This window comes from Drosophila miranda, chromosome 2 (genome assembly GCF_003369915.1).
Source record: "Drosophila miranda strain MSH22 chromosome 2, D.miranda_PacBio2.1, whole genome shotgun sequence".
Taxonomy (NCBI): Eukaryota; Metazoa; Arthropoda; class Insecta; order Diptera; family Drosophilidae; genus Drosophila; species Drosophila miranda.
Window position 1 is genome coordinate 12,092,215 of NC_046675.1, and position 20,805 is coordinate 12,113,019.

Below are 20,805 nucleotides of genomic sequence, written 5' to 3' on the forward strand. Positions count from 1 at the left end.
CAACCCCAACCCCATCTCCAGCTCCAGCTCCAGTCACCTCTCCGACACCCCTCTGGTATATGGCCCTCCTCCTCTTACTTATTCCGTGTATGTTTGATGAGTATGCGAGAGTTTTATGGCTGTATTGGGAATGAGCTGTGAGCAGGAGTAGAAGGATGTGGAGTACCAGGAGCAGGAGCATGATGAGGATGAGGATGTGGAGCATTAAAAGGCAGGATGAGAGCCAGGAGTATGACGAGCAGGCTTTGCCTTGATGGGGGTCTGGGGGTGATTGGGTTATGCTGTGATTTTAATTTTGAAATCATACGACTGTGAATGCCAGGGCTGCAATCCAAAGCGATACGATACGATACGATGCGATACATGTGCGGATTTATTTATGCATACTCGAACACGCACACAGTGTGTATCTGTATATGTATATGTATATGGGGGGGAATAAAGCGATAAAGCGCCTTACAGGATTTTGCATCGGACTGCTGCTGCTGCTGCTGTTCGCAATTTGATAAGCTACCTCTGGGCATTATTTTTACGACTCTTTTTTTTCTCACTTGCCAGACGCCTGCAAATATGCAATAAAATATTCCGATATTAAGCTGGTATGTAAATCAAACGAATCTTATTGTTTTCAATTTGCGCCACGAGTACTCGTTGTTGCTTTTTAGCCAAACGGATTAGACCTTCAGTCAATTGGGGAGAGCTTGATCCCCAAAAAAAAAAACCCACCAACAATCCATGCAGAACCGACTAACAGAAAGCCGCGGAATGAAACGTAGATGCGATCCAATAATATTAAGTATACGCTCTGTTGAGCAATTTATTGAGTTTGTATAATTCTTTAAAGAAATCTTTTGTAGTTCAATTTCATTTCTCCATTCCCCATTTTAAAGCAAATTGTTTTGACATATCCCAAACAAAATGTGAAGCAGTTTTTATTGTGATCGATCGTCTAGATCCACATTACGAGTGCACAATCAACTCCAACGAATTTACATTAAGATACATACGTACGAACTAAGCTATACAAGGGTCGGATAAAGCGTTTCAAAGATATGACTAAGGGCATACGGATATGTTACAAACATACATAGGTACATACAGCTACGACTAACAACTATTGCAGAAGATGAAACAGAAACGAAAGTGTTAGGGAACAAGGAAAGAAAGATTGACAAGGAGGAGGAGAGAAGTGAAAGACATGCCCTACAGTATTAATACATAAGAAAAAGTGTAGCGATCCTATAAGAAGATGAGCTTGATGAGGCCGTACAGTGCCCAGGCGACCAACGAATAGAAAACAGCCAGCGTGGTATAGTGCAGGACCTTCAATCTGAAAGGAAAGACAAACAGAATTAGAGGATACTAACAGGAAGGAGCAATGGTAAGACCCACCTCTCGTATCGCTTGATGGACTCGGGAATATTGCTGGGATCATCCTTCACCACATAAAGGCGCAGCCCATAGAGACTGACGCGGAAGAGATTGGTCCAGTCCAAGTCGCGCATATCGAAGGCAAACAGCCGCTTGTCCCTCTCATCCAGCTTTTCGGAGAGACTCCTCACATTATCGTTGTCGAAGCGAAACTCATTTGAACTGAAGTACTTGAGGACATTGCTCAGCTTGTGGATCTTGCGATAGATCTTCATCATTCTAAGGGAAGACAGAGCGTTAGTCAAGAGACCCTCTAAAGAATCCTCTTACGCTCTTACCTTGGTTTCTTGCCAATGATCACCATAATGAAGTCCATGATCAGGGCGGGCAATGTGTGGTAGAAGAAGCATAGTATGTGATACTGCCACATGTGTGGCACGATGGTGAAGCGCGGATACCATATGGACTTGCGCATCGGTATATCACAGCCATACTCAAAGCCATCCTCCATGTAACGCCTCCAACTAACCATGTTTTCCGCGTCGGGGACATAGTTATAGATGGGCGGTGTCTCGTATCTGCGAAGGAGAGGATTTGAGATGCTTGATTGGTAAAATATTAGCATTGCCACTCACTTGTTCCGCGCTATGTCCCAGGCACTGGCCAGCAGAGCATTCACACACATGTCCACCGGCACGATGTGCGCCTTGTTGTCCATATCACCGGTGAAGACGCGCAGAACGCCTGAGCCAATGCCCACAATGACGCCACAGGGTCCGTACATGTTGTCGATCCAACCGGTAACTGGTTCACGGTAAGTGGTGATCACTGTAGAAGAAGGCAGATAGACGTAACTCTTTGAATGAATCATGAGGAATGATTACTAACCTATGCCCGGCCTAAAGATCGTTACTGGCAGATTCTGTGCCGTCTGCTGCACCACATTCTCGGCCAGAACTTTGGTGAAGGTATACGTGTTCGGATACCCCTGAATAATGGTTGGCGTCAGGGTATTCAGAGTGTGCTCGTCCAGGCATTCGCTCAGCTTGAAGGCATTCTCGCCGGTCATGGTGCCGCTGTAGAACTTCTCCTGGATGTGGCGCATATTGCAGTGGGCAAATGCAGTGGAGACATGGACGAGGGCCTGTAGTGGATCAGAGAGTAAGTATCAAGGATCAGATATAGGAGAGGATAGAGTAGAGGAAGACCCACCTTCAGGTTGACAATCTCTTTGGCCAGCTTGATGATCTCCTTGGTGCCATGGACATTGATGGCAATGGCCATTTTCAGCTTCTCATCGAACCGGACTGTGGCCGCACTGTGGAGAACAATGTTCACATTCTCCAGAATGGTCTCCCGCTCATCTGGACTGATACCCATTCCCGGCAGAGAGCAGTCCCCGCTGATGATTGTGATCTGGCAGCGATACTTGGGATTAACCTGTTTCATCTTGTCAAAGACCTAGGGGGAAATCAATGCAACGAATGAGAAAAAGGTGGTACAATTCGGCACTCAAACACTTACCGGATCATTAAACAGATCCTCAATGCGTGCGAATGCATCCTTGCCCTTTTTGGTGCGTATCAGCAAATATATTTGTCCCACCTCCGTGACGCGCAACAATTTCTCGATGATAACTGGGGGACAGAGAAGAAGGCTCTGGGCGATAAGTATAAGGAATTCCAGTCACGTACTCGGGAGTGGATGGGAACTTACTTTTGCCGAAGAATCCTGTGCCGCCAGTGAGGAATACGCCCTTGTCCTTGTAGAACATTTGCATGGGCGACTCGTCTGTACCACAAGTGGAAGTTTGCGTGGGGGAAGAGATCAATGCAAACAGTCATTAAACAATTAGCCAATTTAATGCGCATCATTGATGGGCCCACCCACTCGGGAAAATCTTGCCCCTGTCCCAGCCCCATTCCCTGCCACAGGCCCTGCCCTGTCTGAGGGCTGAAGGCTGTTTGCTGTGGGTTCGATTCAGTTCAGTTTCCGTTCGGTTTGTTTGCCACCAACTTGAAGCGCCGTCACGAATTTAAATGCGCATCAAATGCCACTTGAATTGCGCATAATTCACGCCACACACAGACACACACTCACACAGAGATACGGAGGCACACACAGAGAGACTGCCACTCGGAATAGTTGAGGGAGAGGCATGCGGCCGGAGGTTAGCATCTAGCCTGCATTTTTGTCCAAAGTGCCAAAATGGCAACAACACTTGACGTTTCAACGTTGCCTGCCGATGGGTGCACACGCACCCCGGTCCCCATCCCCATCCCCATCCACATGCCACATATATCACCCATCCATCTCGCCTATCCCCATCCCCATTCCCATACACATATCCATACCCATACCCACATCGTTGTTTGCGGCGTCGGCATCGGTTGCTGCTGCTGCCTGCCACTTGCTGGGCCACTCATAAATATTTGCAAGTTAGCAGCTCGTCGAGCCATTCATCTATTGTCTAAAACGTACACAACCGCACACCGACACACACACACACACACTCTGGCACGCACACAGCTACACAGCTGCTACATATGCTACACGTGTATTAATATGTACACTGGGCGAAAAACAATCATGGTGCTCCCATGAGCAAATATTTTCAATCCGAGAAGGAGCTTCAAATTAGGGGATAATTAATAGCCATTGAGAGCACGTATCACTGTCACAATGTATCACTATTATTGCTATTATTAATATTAAGATTCTATCCCTCAAAACCAAATAAATAAATGGTTGAAGCCAAATGAAAAAACAGATCGATACAAGGTGGAACTATGTAATGGAACCAACCATTTCGGATTGATTTGGATAATTTCGATCTATCTGTGTCTGTTTTTATGGGATATTCTTTATGAGAAGATCTGTACTTCACAAATACCGTAAAGCACATTGCCATACAATCTTATTAGTCGAAACTATGACTGTTCTCCTTTTGGTTTCTCACAGTGTACTATGGCCCGTGCAGGACATTCCTCAATTGAATGGCATCTCATCTTGAAGATGCCCTGTTTAGACGCGGCCTTTGCATGCGTCTAGAGATGCCTAATTGCCAATCGTCGGCGTAAATCACTGTCAGTCAGTGCACAGGGACGCAGGATGCACCGACACACACCGACTCACACACACAATTGCCACTTGATAATTGCATAATAAATGCAACATTGTTGAGGAGATGCCGGCAGCCCTTCAGCGCCCCCTTCCCCCAGCAGCTCCCTGCAGCTACCATCTCCAGCGTCAAGCATAACAAACACATTCACACAAATACAACTTGACACCTAGACCTGACACCAGCATTGGTGGCATGCCACCATTCCCTGGAAGCCAACGACGAAGCCGAAGCCGAAGCCTCAGCCGAAGCCCTGGCCTGAGGCCGCACTCAACCACAAGCACTTGGCCCGCTCACTCAAATGTTTTGTTTGCCTATGCTAATTGGCTTAAATGCAACTCAAGCGCACTTCGCCATCGCCTCGCCTCGCATCGCATCGCCTCGCGTCGACTGGAAACTGAAACTGAAACTGAAAATGTGCCACCAACAGTGCGGACCCCCGTCCCCGTTGCCAACACCCAACCAGTCCCATCGCAGGCCCCCAAAGACAGCACTTCATGCCACACCATGCCCCACCATCCATCATTGTTTATGAACGCTGCGAAATTGAGCCTGGCCCCACTCGGAGTCGGGCCTGGAGTGTGGCATGGAGTGGAGTCGAGTGCGGCGTTTAAAGCTTTTTGAGCGCTTTGGGGCATTTGTTCAACGCTAACTCCAACACCAACAGTAACAGCAGCAACATCAGCGGCGGCACCCATAACCAGAGGAGAAGGCTGCTTCGAGGGTCGCAACTCTTGATACCCTTAAAAATCGAGCAACAGGAAGACATTCGTGAATCAGCCAATGCAATTATATCTTACAAATTATAGTTTGTTGAGGTTTAGTTTGAATATCTTGAGAAACAAAAGCGTTTTCCATACAAAGACTTTTCCAATCCGATCTAGATCTTGTTGTCTGTCACAAATAGCTCCTCAAAATCATATCACCCTCTTTGAGTGTACAGCAAGAGCGCATCCCCGCTTTGAGTGAATTGTCAACAATTGTTGTTGGCTCTTTGGATTTTGTGGGCTGCCGCGCTCAGACAAAAGTCTGTCACATAATTTGTCAATTTAAACCAAAAAAAAATTTGTTTTTAGTCACCCCAGCCCCTGCTCCTGCCGCTCTCCACTCCGACACCCCCAGCTAATTTAATATTTCATAAAACACCTTTTTTGCGGTTGGGGATTTGTGTGTGTTTCGGAGGGGGTATTGCTCTTAAACCTGATCCTGTCTGGTCTCGTTAGGTCTGGTACGGGTACGGGTACGGTCTGGTCACTCACCCTTCACGTCATTTATGAGCTGAGAATGGTCTTCCAGTGTTTTCCTGCCATTCATAATGTTCATTATTTTGGGATCATCCATCTTAAACGGGTAATAATTTCAGGTTGATCTGGAAAGAAGAAAAGAAGAACGTATTGAGTTTGGGGGCATACAAATTGGACAATTATCTGGAAACAAAAGTGTTTTGAAGGTATATTGATTGCTTGCGTCTCATAGGGCTTAAGGAACTTAAGAAATACAATAGAGTTATCAATGTTCATAGACAAAACTTACAACAGAAATCTAATAGTAATCATCCAAGGCAACACCTTCGATTTCCCCTGCCTTGGGGACCCACAGATAATCTCATAATTGAATAACCGAACACTCTTTTCCCTTTGACAGAAGTTTGCAGGAAAATGTTTTTCTAATTCGGAATAGTTGAATGGGAAATGCGAAATGCGAAAACCATAAAGCCAATTAGAAGGCGACCAAAACGGTCTCCGTGCGACTGTTTCTTGGCGACCAAAAATCAAATATAATATGTATATATGTAAGTAAATTTCGCTTCGGTAAAGCTCGAAATTTAATTAAAAGTTTTCAGAGAGCTGGGAAAACCAGGGAAAAGCTGGCAAAAGCAGCTCGGAGCGCCACTAAAATTTCTAATGAAGTGCCAGACGCACCTGTTGACAGAGCCCCCCAAAATGCGAAAGCAAAAGCAAAAAACGAGAACGAAAACGAAAACGAGAACGAAAAACGAGCAAAATATGAAACCGAAACCGAAATGGGACTCAAACTCAAATAAAATTTAATAATCAAATTTAACATTTTTGAGCAGCGACTCGCAATGGAAAGGTGAATGAAACTATGCAAAAGTTGGGATAATTATAAATGAGTTAAGAATCTTTGAACTCAAAACTTGGACATAAATTAGCAACGAACAAAAAAATAATTGCTCATTTGCATGAAAAGTAATTTATAGAGCCTCGAAATTAACCCGTTTTCTGTTCGAGATTTCAATTTCAAGTACAATACTACGCTTGAAACCTGTTACACACGAATTCCGATTCAATTCAATTTAATTTCAACCGATTCGCCGCCAGTTCGATGACTCTGTGCTGCGCTATTCTGTACAAAAGAAGTGCACAAGCAACAAGCAACCGAATGTGTAAAGTACTCGAACATACTAATAGTGATAATTACAACAATTCGCCGTACAACAAAGACTGAAGCTAAATGAATTAAGTTCTCGATTATGTGCGGCCGACCGGTCGGGCCAGAGCCTCAGACAGACGACGCGTCGTCTCGGGACCCAGACACGGTTCCAGGCCCAAACGCAAATGACAAAGTAATCAAAGCTCGTCGGGCATTGTTCCGCAGCGAGATAAATATCTCGGCAAACAAAAGCAGCAAGGAAAAGCATATGGCGGTGCAGTGCGTTTCATCAGTGTAAGGCAGTAGTAGACAGGGTAATGCGAAAAATAACCGGGTGATAATCGTTGCAATAAGTATTTTAATCACTTCATTACACAAATTTTATGAACGTTATCCGATGATATGTCATGATTATTGTAATATAAACCTCATAACTCTTTCAAAAGTAGAAAAACGTATACTGAATGCTTAATAAATTACCTTATTTATGTTGAGTGCTAACTTATAAACTTCTAAAATGATAGGGTAACTTAAAATGTACGATAAATTACATTATTCGAGTTTAAGACCTTATTTGAAAAATGTATTCACGGCGATAATTGAATTATGACAATAATCGAGCTAGAACGGCTTTTAGCTATTTGATGATTAACTCCAACATTCTAGTAATAATTTACTTAATTCGTGAGCTTTGGCCACCAAATAATGGATCATATTGGTTAATTTGATTATATTATAATAAAACTCTAGCCTACTCTAATTATTGTTAAATTGTTGTGAAACAAAAACTTTTCTTGATTTTCGATTAAATTCTTGGTGGCTTAAGTCTGTGATCCCTTACTAATCAATCGATTTCTTTAATAATCAAACTGCCAATTGTTATATAGATTTTAGCCTCTATTAGCTAACTTCTCTTATTAGATTATTCGTTCTAATCTCAAAAAAACCTTTTACACATCCCAATAACACGTTCAAGCAATGACACATTTTTACCAGATTGCTTTATACTCCATTATTTTAAGCTTTTCACAAACTCAATTAAATACTCATTACACAGCGCTTTATATTTGCGGGTCGCACTGTTTGCCATTTACTGGCTGCGAAAACAAACAACAACGGTCCCATGGAACAATGGGAGAAAGAAAAACAATGAAAAGCCCTGCCAAAGAGAAAGGGACATCTAAAGAGCAAACAAAAGGGAGAGAAAGAGAGAGAGAGAGCTCAGGTACGAGTGTCTGTAAATTGGATACGAAAATGGAAATTAAATAATTTTGTGCAAGTCAAAGTCTCGCACAATTAACCCATATTTGCCATATTTGCAATTGAAAACCGAACACAGTGGCACTGGCACTGGCAGCTGGCACCTGGCACCCACCCCTTAACCCCTCGGTGCGAGTATTGCAGCGTGTTGCATTTCACACCAATTGAGAAGCTTTTACACTGCTTGCGCCTGGCTCGGCGCTCACTCAGTCGAATGAATGACGAAAGCAACGCAGTGCAATGAAATGGGAGGCGAGGCGGAGAGGTGCGCTGCGGTGCGGTGCTGGAAAAGAGAGGGAGAAGGCGAAGAGTCGGCTGCAAAGAGGAGCGGAAGAGGAGGGCAGAGCAGAAGGCAGTGCGGTAAAAGAGACACTTAGTTAGTTGGGCAGCTTGCCAAGCTCCATCCAACCGACTGACTGACTCGCCGCTCCCGGACCCCCGGCCACCCTGACTCATTTCCCCGACCCACGCCGTATATGGCTAACTACTGGCAATGTCGGCCAAAAAGCCACTGCAGCTGATTGCACCACGTTGGCGACCACAGTAGCTGCCACCGGCGATGCCACCGCCAACGCGAAGTCAGTCAGTCATTCCAGTCCAGTCGTCAGTCCAGAATGACGGCAGCCAGTGCTCTACAAGAGGTGCACAGCACACTGCCCCCTCCGTCCACAAATACGCACTGAATGAACCTTCGACAGTGGTGAGGGGATGACTTTGTAGACGAATTTATACATTGTTTAAGTATCAGCCACAGATACTGCTCCTCTTTGCCCCTGCACCCCATTGGCGTTGCCCGTTGTCGACACCGAAACTCCATCGTCAATGCACATCGAAGCGCAGCTAATTGAAAGAGTACGGCACAGTGGGTCAAGGTAGGGCAATAAGTGGATGAAAGTTCTGTGTTCCAGAAGGCACAAAAATTGTACAAAAATGTACGAATAGTGTTTCCTTTTACCTCTTTCGATAATCCCAGTTGCTGATTGAGTTGATTCCACTGTTCGACTCGATTCGATGTTGCCACTTCTGGTAGTTCTTTTACTTTTGGCGCTTGTTTGCGTGCGGTGCACGAGGCCGCCGGCTACCCGGCCTGCTGCTGCCCCAACAACAACAGAAACTTTTTGGGGGGGGAACAATGGACTAAAAAACAAAAGTATGAACCACAACAATAACAGCGGCCGCAGAGCCAGCAGCGGCAACAGCGGGGGGCAGTGTCTGTTGGCAATGCAACAGCATTGCAACAGCAGCAGCAACAGCTACGCGGCGGCAACAATGAGAATAGCGCGGGGTTTGGGATGCCTGCACCACTTCAATGGAGCACCACGCGGCTCTGCCAACCACCTCCAACCATCCTCCAGCCGTACTCGGTGCAGCCATGCAACCGAATGGGAATCAAAAATGCCAAGCCCTCTCGTCGAACACTTTTGACGAGGCTCATTCGCTTTGAATTTTATTTAATGCCTTTGTAATAAAGTGTAAAATGGCGAAAAAGTGCAAACAACGGCGAGAAATGCTAAGAGGAAGTGCCCCAAGAGGAAGCTGAAGAGGAGCTGGCTGTGCATAATATCCAGAACAACATCATCATCATCAGCATCACCATTATCGGAGGACCATGACCAGGAAGAGGAGCCAGCCCCAGGAAGAGGGTCCGCCGCAGATGCAGGGAGTTCGAATAAGTAAGAACTGCGGCCAGACACCAGTGGCCACATTAAAAGAAGAAGAAATAATTAACAGCAACAGTTTGAAAGTCCATAAAATGAAAATGGTCGAGCATTGCCAACACTGCCATCACCATGGCCGTAGATTCCACCATCGAACCCCACCCCTCTCCTATGTCCGTCCACCTTCCAGCGCCCACTCCACCCCCAGTCATTGGCATCACCATTACCCGGCGTCGCCATCGCAACCGCCGCGACCACCGCATGTGCCATACAACTTCCGACTTCCGCTTGGCTTTGCCTGGGTCTGGGTCTGGGTCTGGGTCTGTGTCCGTCCTGCCCTGCCCTGCCCTCGTCCGGGTCTGACTGGTACTCCGGTGTGGACTACTGTGTGGACTCTGGCCCGCCTCTGTTTGCCATACCCTTTTCGATAAGTGGGCATAGTCACTCAATCGTTATGTCCTACCTGTTTGCATTTATACTCGGTATTTGATTAGCTAACAACTAATGAAAGTTTGCTTGGCACTTGAAAGATCACTTGATCGTTATTATTCATACGATTTCCTGAAATAACGATCGATGTATTTGCACGATAAGTCGCCTACGCATCAGTTGAAAAACATACGATCATCGATAGGATTTCTATCTATCTTTTAGTAAAAAAGATTCATTTTTCAGAGTATCCGAAGTTCATTGAATTTTGTGGAAACCTCTCCTGTTTCCATTCATCGCTATTTGTTGATGTGGCTGTTGTTATAGTTGGTGTTGTTGCTGTTGTCACTGGGATGACACACAAGCAAAGAGTCGGTGCGAAAAATGTTCGTTAAATCTATTAAAAGATAATTACGTGAAGACAAATGGACGGGCAGCAGGAGAGAGCTCTGTCCCAGCACCACGGGGTGTACGAGTATCTTTGTGCTAGTCCCAGAACCAGCAGCAGCAGCAGGAGCAGCAGCCCCAGTGGCGTTGCCAGTGTCCGTTCGTTCACCAAGCCATACCGTATCCGTATCTCTCTGTCGGTGTCCGTATCGGGCACCCTGTCTGCCTCTGCGGTGGCTGCCACTGCCACAGCAGCCATACATACACATGTATGTAGGAGTACGTTATTATTATTCGAGTTCGTTGATACGATAACGCTAATGGATATGGATATTGATTATAGTTTTTATGTCTCTCATGCATCGTTGCTGTTGTGGTTTGCTGCTCCAGCTACTGTCTGCCATCGGAGAACCCCATCCCCTTACCACTCCCCGTCCCGACTCCACCATCGGAGGCTGTTCTGGGCTGGTGGTAATGATAATTTTGATTATATTGATGCGTCATTTTATGAGCCGCAATGGTATTGAAATTGAGTGGTCTGTGACAGCGTCTAGTTTATGGCAGCTCCATTATGGCACATCCATTCAGCTAAGCCATTCATGAGGCGCCCCCTATTCATATCGAATCTCAATTAACAGCTGCTCAAATGAATCTCTTTGTGGTGCTGTGGGATGGGTGTGCGGCTGGGGCTATTCAGTATCTAATGAGTCCAAGAGACCAGGCTCCTTTCAGACTCAATTATGCAGGGATTTGTGAGCAGAGAGAAGGCAGTAGGGAGCAGGGAGCTGGGAGCATTATGCGCTTCTTAGCAACACTTCATACCCTTCAACCTTTGGCCAGTGTGTGTGCACAGCCACTTAGTGGGTCAACAGTAATACGACTACTAGTAATTGCATTCGATGGGAAGCTGGTAGCTGGTATGTAGCTGGTATTGTTGTTTGCGCGCTGCGCGTCTTAACGACTTTATCTAACGTCCAATGTTTGCATGGAACACACTTGCAAGTTCTTTACAATCCTCCCTCCTCCCCTCCCTTCTCTTGGAAATGCTAATTAAACGTATCTCTTAGCGGAACGTGTGCGAACTTGTAATTTCCAATTAGGAGTACGAATATTACACAAGTGACAAACATTTTCGGCAATTAAATTAATGAAACTTTTGCCGGGAGACTACGTGTCTCCGATCTTGTGGCGATGTCTGACAGGGGAGAACCCTTGACTCTCTTATCACTTGTCATCTTTCCGCCTGAAGCGCTGCGCATGCGTTGGTGGCATGTGGCATGTGGAATGTGGCATGTGGCAGAGCCATCTACTACTCACATCACCATTACCTCCCTAATCCCACCCGAAAACCCAACCAGAGTCCACTCTCGCCACACCTGAGCTGCTGGCCAAGTTGAGCGTTTAACCAAATAGTTTTGGTTATGGCCAAGTGTGTGTGGCTGTGTGTGCGTGTGCGTGTGTGGATGGCCATAACGCATATGTATTGGCCAGACAAATACGAATATTGCCAAGAAATTGCCTCATATTCACATGGCCATAACAGCAATCAAAGCCAAATTGAATAGGCAAATTACCAATCCTCATCTACTCAATGGGGGCGAGGTGGGCGTGGGGGTGGGGGTGGAGATGGAGATGGGGTGCCAAGTGTAATTCGCCTTGGGGAAAATATTCGTATTCGGGTTACGAATGCAGTTCACTGACAGGACGACCCTTGGGGCTCTTTTCAGTAGAACTTTAAGTCTAATCGAATATTATGGTTCAATTGAATTGGAAAATTATGTGCGATGACAGACATCTGAGATATGTAATCATAATTATAATATATGAATTTCAAATGCCCACATTTACTGCGCTCTGGACCGAAAAATTATGAAAACAATGCCAGTACTGTGTATGGGAAGGGAGCTATTTTCGAGAGTGGAAATATTTATTAAATCATAATTGATTTATTTTAATTCATTCCATGATCGATTTTCCTCCTTATAAGCTCCTGAGAAACAGCCAGGAACAACCAATACTCGTCATCTGTAACTATCTTTAGTAGAACTTATGAATGGGGGGGTCTTAACTAAAACACTCTATTTAGAATGAAGCACATTTCAACGAGGGACCGATGAAGCTGTCCCTATAAATCATTGCAAACTTTGCCATAAGGACATTCACTTTTCAGGGGCTTTCCTTTCAATGAACTCGGGACAACAATAACTCTTGTGGTAACAATAACGTATGCTAACATAAAGGACCAACACCCAACCCTCTGCGAGTATGTGCCGGAGCTTATAAAAAATACAAACTTTACCAATAGCTCATAAGTGTCAGATGCGCTTAGAAGAGAAATTGAATGAACATTGAATATCGCTCTACCTAATAGAAAAAATTCCTTTCAATTTATTGAATTTCTTTGGCCATAAGTGAAAATAATCGAATCCCTTTATTTTAAATGCCCTCAATGCAAGGATTTTTTTATATATTTGTATATGTAATAATCAAATTACAAGCCAGTATGGTTTAAGGTGAATTGGCATACAGTATTTAATCCAATGTTAGTTTTACCCAATTATTATGTGTGGCTCACTGAATTGAATTCTTATTTAATAAATGCTAATTAATTTCCATTATGATATATTTTAATATGATTTCATTTTGGCTTCCGCTAACAATGAATATATACGGTTAATTTAAATTTACATAAAACAAACAACAAGCCCTGACATGATTATTATTAAATTTTTATTGAATTTCCACATTTCGATTTCTAAATCAATTTCAATTGTTTGTCGCCCCATTATTACACCTGTTTATTTATGGCCAGTTTCCAGTAAAACAAAAAAAAAATTGTAAAAAAAAAAACTTAAGCATGCATTTACCCACATCCACACCCACACACACACACACACACGGACACTTGCCTGTACAAATTGTAATTACATAATTCGCTCATTATCAATGACAACAACAATTACAGCAACACGACATTACAAAATCGCCGTAAAACAGAAAGAAAAAAAAAACCAAAACGAAACGAAACCAAACGAAAAGCGAACCGGAGTCATAAAAACTATATACAAATAAATTAAATGCGCTCCGCTATAATTTATATTAATTAATCGGTTCATTTTTTTCCTTGGCTTGCAATTTTATACCCTTCCAAAGGGTATGTTTTGTCCTGCCTAGAAAATCCAGAATAATTTAAAATTCATTTATTTTTTTTAAATGAGATTGTAATTTCGGCGAAGAGCAACGAAAGGAACAACCGATCTGTAAGGGTATCATAAGTTTCGGCCTTATAGAGTGCTTTCCTTTCCTTTGTTGCTCGCTCTCTCATTTTTGTTGCTGCCATAATAATCGTGGAAATCACGCCAGAAATCAATGCAACAACAATTGCCGGCATGTAATGCACAATTGGCAGTGGCAACAGCAACAGCAGCAGCAACAACAAAAATGGCAACAAATAAAACTTCTGCAAAAACAAATTTATGCGCTAATAAATAAGCAAACATTTAAATCGTTTTCAATTGCCATCTACCTCGCCCTCTCCTCCCCTCTCTGCCGTTACTTTCCCTCTCTGCTCCGATTTGTGTAATTTATAATTGAATATAATTTGAAATTTTTGTGCGGATCAAACGAGTACTCGTACGAGTACATACTCGTATATCTCCATGGAATATGATATTTTTCAATTAAATCAAAACAAAAGCCATGCAAACTTGGTTCTGACATGAAAATGCAGTCCTCTGATGAGAGACATCAATGGAGGGAGCACGCGGATGGCGATTGTCAGATGCAGACTAGGTTCCAGCAGGAGTGAAGTTATGTGAACTCCTCAGAGATGTGTGCATTCCCTAATAACTCCATAATTTGGTAGAAGATGATACTTTTAAGTACATTTAAGCAGGGGGCCACATCACCTATTCTGTTCAATTCCATTTCTAGAACACATTTATACCGAAACCCTTTCTTTTTACACACCTCGTCACAAATTTAGCATACCCTTCCGCACTCACCAGCTCCAGGGTATCGTGAGGGTGAGAAATCATAATGGAAATTCTTTGCAAATTGAAATTGCAGCCACTTGAGCGTCAAGAAGAGGCATGGGACATGGCCCGAAACTGAAGTGAGAGCCGTAGTGGGGGGGGCGTGGCCAGGGCCAAAACCGACAGCGGAAGGCAGGAAGGAAGGCAGTTCCGGGGGGACAAACAGTTAAGAAATCACGTCATAAACGCGCCGAGCACGAATTATTTACAAAGCACGCGAAAGCCTAAAAGAAGGCCTCACCCCCAATAAAATAACAATAAACTATGCTCCAAAGCCCCCCAGACGGGATGGAGGCGGCACTGGGCATGGTTTGGGTAATAAGCGGAGCTAAGTGGGCGCAGAGTGGGTGAAGAGTGGGTGGAGCAGGCCATGGCAAGCTATAAAAACAGAACAACAAAAGAACAAGAACAACAAGCCGCAGCGGCATAAACAATTGTGTTACAAATACGACTACAAATGCATAAAGCAGCGACAAAGTCGGCATCCCTAAGCCCACAGCCCTCAGCCCAACCCCTAGCTCCTAGGACACCGCCCAACCCTGCAACAACAAAGGGGAGCAACAAATGTCGTCTCTTATAGACGATTATTTATTGTTAACGATTTATATTTGTTGTTTGTGCTGCTGCCACAGCTGCCTCTGCGTCCGCCTCTGCCACTGGCGCTGCTGGAAAAGCTCACATTTCAAAGCTGCGGCACTCGTACGTGCAACTGTGTGAGTGCGGCACCAGATTGCAAGCTCCTCCATTCGTTGTTGCCTCTGCGATTGAGCCTGATTGCCGGCTCAAGTGTCGGTCGCGTCACACGGGGCGTATGCGTGTCGAATGGGTGGCAGTAGGAGTAGCAGTGCTAGTACTAGTGGGTGTGGAAGGGGATGTGAGTCCCGGTGGATGGCCTGGGTGTGGCCAGCCATTTAGTGTTGAACACATTGGCCCCCGCCAACTTTTGAAGTAATTGTTTAATATTCTGTTTGGACTGTTAACAAAGGTAGGCGTTTAATTGATGTTTGTTCAGGACGGCAATACGCGTGGCAAGTTGCAGATGTAAATAAGTGTGGTTTCCATTGAAAGATGTCTGATTCCCTAATAGCCTACTTTGGCGTAATATCACTTGCTTTTTGGGCACTTCTGTTAGGACCGATCTACCTATGGATAACACTGGCCGGCTCTAATTTCCCCATTAGTCATATCAATCTGATTAAGTACTCGTTTATCAGTGTTCATCTTTAGTTATTTCCCAGAGATCCCCAGTCGCTAGTGATTAACCGATCGATCACTCAACCGGTTGGCATCACTGGCTGTCGGCTCATCCCGCTGCTTGGCATCACTGCCATAGCTGCGCTGCTCTTCAACTCCAGAGCGGTTTGGTTTGGCCATCAGCCGCAAGTGCTTCAGCTTGTGTTCCCACACGTCGCGAGCAGGCAGCAACATTCTTCTTCGTCAACTATGCGGCATGTCTGACAGCAATGAGTGCTTAACACGTACAAGAGCTTTTGTTCGATACCCACTGATGATGCTGTAGTTGGTGTTTGTAGCTGCTATTGTTGTTGTCTTTGTTGCTCATTTGCCACTTTATCTTGGCATTGTGCATGTTATTTAGTGAGGGCTTCACTGTTGCCTCACGAGCTTCCTTCGGAATCAATGTGTCTCCCGTACTTACGAGTATGTATGGCAGCATCTGTGTGCTGTGTGTCTGTTTATCTGTAAATGTATCTGTATCTGTTGCTCTGTCTCTCTGTCCCTCTGTGTGGGTGAGTGTGGGTGTGGGTGGGTGTCACTGTGCGTGCACATTGTTTTGTGTGTGACAAATTTTCGTAGGAAATCATTTGCTATGCTCTGTTAAACGATGACTTCTTTATGTCTTTTCCTTTCTCACTCTCTCTCTGTCTCTGAGTGGGAGTGTACGCCCTCATTCATTGGGTGTACACTGTACAGCCTCCAGCTTTAGTTACCCCCAAAATCCAGCCCAGAACGAACCAATCTAAGAAACACAAGAAGAAGATGAACAATAACCGACCCACTGACCCGCACACAAAGTAGCACAAAGATGTTTTACTGTGCTCTCGTTGTTGCTACAATTTGTTCATTACTTTTTATCACTGGTAGTCCTCTCAGACACCAACTGACCAACTGGCTGACATGGATGGTAGGGTGTGGGGGTGGACTGACCTTTGCCCTCGAAGCGAGAAAGCGAAATTGTTGCCCCTTTTTTTCGGTCTCATCCATTGTACTTCTATTGCTTTTGCAGTGATTTTTCCCCATTGTTAATTCCTCTGATTGCTGTGGCCGTTGTTACCCCAAAACTGACCCATACTGGGGGTGCGGCAACAACAGCAACATCCCGAGGCACGCAACATTGCAAAATTGTGTCTGGTCGTGGCCACAAGCCATTCCCCCAAACATATAATTATGTATTGTGGATAATACTGAAACCACACATGCACTCAGGCCCCAGTCCACTGGATCCGCTCTGACCCATTCCATCCTCAAAACGAAAGCCGGACCCCAAAAACCGAAACCCCATACTGTGGTGGATTCCAGCTCCATCTCCAACTCCTGCTCCGTGCGGCAGCCGCTGGCTAAATGTATTTTTCCTCATTTTTATGCTGCCCACAAATTGCATTCAATTTATTTTGCTTGTTGCAAATCAAAAATCTCCATAAAGCAAAATGTTTCCTCCGCAGTGTTTGTGGACTGCATGAAAATGTTAAACATCGCATAAAAGTTATTACTTCTTTTATTTCAAATGCAAACAATGTTCCCATCCAAATCTGTTGCTCCTGCTGCTGTTCCTGGTCCTGCCGGGAGGGTGAAGGTTCTGCGAGATACATTTGTTTATTGCATTTAAATTGAGTATGTTTTTCATGGATTTCACGGGGGGTTTTCGAGTATATATGTATGTATAAAGGGGTACTGGTACGGACTGTTGCTTTTTATGATTCCGCAATTTGGTATTCGCGTAACTTTGTTTTATTAGTTTTTAAATACCTCTTCATTTCGAGAAATACCTAATGCATTATTAAATGAGTCATAATTTACAATGTTTGGGTTACTTAAATACCTAATATTCATGGTAATAAGGCACTTATTTATATTCATATTGTAGACATTGTATAGATAATTGGTTGTAATACTTGTAAAGTTGTATAAGTTCTGACTGACAGTTCAGGAACAAAAGAAAAGAATTACAATAAGCTCTCACTCGGAACTCTACACAAAAGTATTAGTAAGCCGAGTTACTGTGCAACTAAAGCCCTAAAAAACTTGTAAATATTGATGGGAATTACCACAATATTCTGTACATTTTTCGCTTTTAGAATACAAACTTGGAATTTGGGATGGACGCTGCCAAATGAAAGACAAAAGAATTTCCGAGAAGAAAGACGGAATATGTTACATATTGTTATTAAATTCTTGCTCATGAAAAGAACAATAGAGCGGGGAAATGCTGGAAACGAGTGGCTCATGATTTGTGAAATATTTCCCGGAAACTTCTCCCCCCCAGCTCCCCTCAAAACTTCTGCTATCAAATTGGAGTGAACTGAGTCGCCGAACTACAAGTATTTTCATCTTCATTTAATTCATTTGGAATGGCCTTACGCTCTGCTAAAAACCCAACAATTTTAAAGCCCATAAATGCAATGAAAATTCGTTGTGGATCTGGATTATACATATCAAGTGGCAAAGTGGCAATGCTTTTGTTTATGACCAACCACTCCGCAATCCGGACCCTCCGCAATCGGCCATCTACATTATAATGTAATAAACCGCACAACACAGACAGTGTGGAGGGAGGGAGATGGAGATGTTGGAGGGTGTTGACCTGGTCGAAACTGAAATAAAGCAGATTTTTCAATCAGAAACAATTTCTGTGGGGGAGGACGCCTGCAGAGATGCAGATCGGATCAATTTAGAGCCGCCTTGCTTTACGAATGTGTGTGCCTGTGCGAGTGTTTGTTTTTTTTTTAATAAATACTTAAGTATAAACCGGATATTTCAATATCCTGGCCAGTGGCTGTACCTCTTCCCCCGACACCCACACACCCGAGAGAGAGAAAGGAAAATGCTTTTGCGTATTTGCATAAGAAAAACTAAGTTGAACCAAAATCAATGATTGTACACACCCCCCTTAGCCACCAACGCTACGGTCCTGAAACACTGGTGGCATAGAGGATGAATAAGGGCTTGAGGGAGGAGCACTGGTCGCTTTCATATTATTACTTTATGGTTGCCTCCAGTTATGCATACTATAACCATAAATATGCTCCAATGGAGCCAAAGTCAGCTAACAACAAGAAGGAACGACCAACATTTGGGGTACGAAGATTACGATACCCTTAAGGATCGATCGTTTCTAAAGAAAGGAGTGGAGTATTTTCATTAAATGTGCTTATGAGGCAGGAATGCCAGATTGAACATTTTTTGTGTGATGATTTTCCAACGATTCGTTGAATTATCCTTAGAAACAAGCTAGTGACGTTAGGATTTACGATATTCCTATACGATAATGTGGAGAGAGTAAATAGGTGTCCAACAAAAAAAAAAATCCAAATACGAAAACCCAAAGCCCCCAAGCAAAATCCTATTATCCTCTGCAGAGTATCACAAGTCCTGGACCAGGGCCTGTGCCGAAGCTGATGCTGAAGCAGCATCGAGTATAGAGGCTAGGGGGATAATATTTTGTGTTTGTATTAATGCATCCCGCATACATATTTATACTATAACTCAGAACAATAAATAGTAAAAGCTGGATTATGATTAAATCGATTACATGGGGAGCTAGCGTTAGCCAAACATTCGTTACGCTCTGAGTATTCGGTATTTGGCATTCGCATGATGCCTGCAGTGGACCCAGAGTTATGCCACGCCTCAAGCCCCACGGCCACGCCGCCACGCTTGTTTATCGATTGCAGCCAGGAAAAAAAAAACAAACAAAGGGAGGCATAAAGACATCAGGAAAAAAGGAAAAGAGCGCAAGAAAGCCATAAAAATGAGTCTATGACGGGATACATATTCATAAATGCAAACAAATTTATATGTATTACGAGCACACTCGGAAGCAGAATCGTATAGAAGTAAGCGAATATACTGTCGGACGAGTATATGCGGGGGAGTATATGTACAAATGTACAAAATAAATACGCAGCATTCGGTTTTCATAACTGAATTGCATGCCCGATTGAATGACGAATGGAAATTGAATGAATCCCCCAGCCAAATGCAATTGAAGATGGAAATGGAAATGGCCATGGACCCATGGACACGGACACGGACACGGACACGGTCACGGACGTGGCAAGGTCCTCACTCAGACTCGCCCCCAGGGGGCCCGTCCGAATTTGCGTGGCTTTGGCGGCCCTTTTTTTATTAAAGCTGATATATTAACTTTATCCCCCACTCAACATTTATGCGCGGCAGCTATAAATCTGATTTTAAAGTTATCGAATATTCATTTCAACGAACGCACCGGCGAGCGAGCGGGCGCCACAGAGTGCATTTTTGAAGAGACTGTAAACCTCTTCGCGCCCCTCGAGGGTCCTTGATAGTGCATTGATGCAGCGCTGATGAGAGTGAGGTGTTATCGAATATTCGTTTGAGCTAAAAAAAAGAGCACTTAACGCCCCTTGATGTTAGCCTCTTTGCTGAGCGGATAAAAAACATAACTGCAAAAATGATTAACTGTTAGTTGGCCGTTTAAGGCAATCGATACAGCGTGCTTCGGATTAAATCAGATATCCTTTGGAAGTACAACGAAAGTGGGTGTAAAAATCACTCATTTGAGCAGCGGCCATTCTCATTATTAGCTTGAAAAAATCCTTTATAAACAGCTAGTTGTAAAACCTGGTTGCAAATTACACTGCCTTGAATACTGAATACATCAATGAATAAAATGTAAACAAAATGTAAATGCTAATCGATTCTAGTTTTATTTTTCTGTTATGTTAAGTTCTGTGGAACTTTTCTACTACGATTAATAGCAGTTCGCGTACGAGTAACATCGATCAAAACAAGTACAAGAATCACATAAACTTCCTTTTTTAGCTACGTATTCTTATATGAGCATCCGGTTTTTCGATGTCAACATTAATTATTTCTAAATGTGAGCTGAGTGGACAGGTTTCTGAGCGACTTTGTCTCAATATCGATTCAGATA

At 43.9% G+C, this 20,805-nt stretch overlaps 1 protein-coding gene across 1 annotated transcript in view; it reads right to left on the reverse strand.

Annotated features, from left to right (window-relative positions):
• Positions 1 to 894: 894 nt before the first annotated feature.
• The window catches only part of LOC108157434 (fatty acyl-CoA reductase wat), a 30,583-nt gene continuing 10,672 nt past the window's right edge, over positions 895 to 20,805 (reverse strand). Inside the window, exons 2-10 of the mRNA XM_017289488.2 lie at positions 5,752 to 5,861; positions 3,088 to 3,162; positions 2,896 to 3,008; positions 2,584 to 2,832; positions 2,260 to 2,515; positions 2,007 to 2,199; positions 1,710 to 1,949; positions 1,393 to 1,650; positions 895 to 1,330 (exon numbers count right to left, since the gene is read on the reverse strand). Of these exons, the coding sequence (XP_017144977.1) occupies positions 1,240 to 1,330; positions 1,393 to 1,650; positions 1,710 to 1,949; positions 2,007 to 2,199; positions 2,260 to 2,515; positions 2,584 to 2,832; positions 2,896 to 3,008; positions 3,088 to 3,162; positions 5,752 to 5,833 (1,557 nt within the window). The 5' untranslated portion in view covers positions 5,834 to 5,861 and the 3' untranslated portion in view covers positions 895 to 1,239. The remainder of the gene's footprint in view (positions 1,331 to 1,392; positions 1,651 to 1,709; positions 1,950 to 2,006; positions 2,200 to 2,259; positions 2,516 to 2,583; positions 2,833 to 2,895; positions 3,009 to 3,087; positions 3,163 to 5,751; positions 5,862 to 20,805) is intronic.